Source organism: Geospiza fortis, unplaced genomic scaffold (genome assembly GCF_000277835.1).
Source record: "Geospiza fortis unplaced genomic scaffold, GeoFor_1.0 scaffold75, whole genome shotgun sequence".
NCBI lineage: Eukaryota > Metazoa > Chordata > Aves > Passeriformes > Thraupidae > Geospiza > Geospiza fortis.
In genome coordinates, this window is record NW_005054360.1 from 427825 (window position 1) to 429205 (window position 1381).

At 36.9% G+C, this 1381-nt stretch overlaps 1 protein-coding gene across 1 annotated transcript in view; it reads right to left on the reverse strand.

The window, feature by feature from the left end:
- The window catches only part of ARHGAP21 (Rho GTPase activating protein 21), an 81674-nt gene that overhangs the window by 12958 nt on the left and 67335 nt on the right, over positions 1-1381 (reverse strand). Inside the window, 4 exon segments of the mRNA XM_031059331.1 lie at positions 264-389; positions 882-918; positions 1007-1109; positions 1264-1381. The exon segment at positions 1264-1381 is cut by the window's right edge and continues 11 nt beyond it. Of these exon segments, the coding sequence (XP_030915191.1) occupies positions 264-389; positions 882-918; positions 1007-1109; positions 1264-1381 (384 nt within the window).

A 1381-nucleotide genomic window follows, 5' to 3' on the forward strand; every position in this document is an offset into this window, starting at 1 on the left:
TATTTAATTAGTCATTAGAAACTAGTTTGCTTCAACAGATGCTTTGAAATGTAAAATTAAAACAGTCTGGAAAGCAATCTGTAGACAAAGCTGAGGAATTGACTGAAGTCAATTTCTAACAGATCTAAAATTTTTACATTCTTACTGATGATATTATTCCCTCCAAAAAAAAAAAAAAAACCTAAACAAGAAGGCTTGAAGTTTCTTAGCTTGTCACCAGTTTAGCATTTGTCCTAGGTTAAAAACCCAAACATGACAGGTACCTTTCCTTTGTCTGTAAAAAGCTGTCGAAAATGGAGCCACCCTTCTTTGGAGGCATCACCAAACACCTCTGAAGAAGAATCTTTTCGGGAACCAGAGTCTTCTGAAGATTTCTGGCTGTCTGGGACCTAGAGCAAACATCACAGAAAGAATCCCACAGTGTAATTCTACAGACATTGGACTACAGTTCCTATGTTCAAGATGTTTCTCACTTTAAAAATGTCCCCAGGTATATGGTCCCGGGAAAACAATTTCAGAAGTTTACACACAACAATAATGTAAACTTGCACATGCCTTACACATGCCAAGAATACTTTGAGAAACTTCAGAAATCTGAGACTCTCATTACTGAGTTTCACAAAAGGTCACCATATTTAATACGCCTTGTTTACAGAGATTGAGGAAAATGAAAATCAAGGACCATGTGATGGGTCCAGGGAAAAAGAGACCACGTTTACTTATATGATGCATGCATCAGCAATTTCATCAGTAGCAATTCCAATGAACTTCCTGTCTGTTTAGCACATCACTTCATTAAACAGACCTGTATAATTCAAACCATTTGTCACAGCAGTATGGGTAATGTTTAGGAGTTGCTATATATATATACATATACCTACCTTAATCCCCTTTAAACTAGATACATGCTTAATGGATCTGTTGGAAGAAAAACGAATGTCAAAATGAGATTTTAAACACTTAAAAAAACAGATGTCCAAATTTACTAATTTTTCCATGAACTCACGATTTTCCCTCTTCTCTGTAGTCATCCAGTCCTTCATCATACGACTTTGATCTCTCCGTTTTTGTGGCAGGCTGGCTATCCAGGACACTAGGCCGGATGGATTCTACAAAGAAATAGAAATTTTTGAGTATGCAGGAACTTGAACTATATTTTTGCGATTTATTTCAAGCAATAAAGAGTTTACAATTTTCACTCCTGATCTCCAGAGTGTGAAAGGAAAAAAGTTGCAAGAGAAAAAGAATGAAATCAACGCTCACCATGATCATGTGAAAGTTGTCGCCGAATTAAAGGGATTGGAGATGTAGGACTGGGAGGAACAGCTGTTATAGCTGGTGCTTGAGAAGCAGATGCAGAAATAACAGCAGAAGCAGGAAT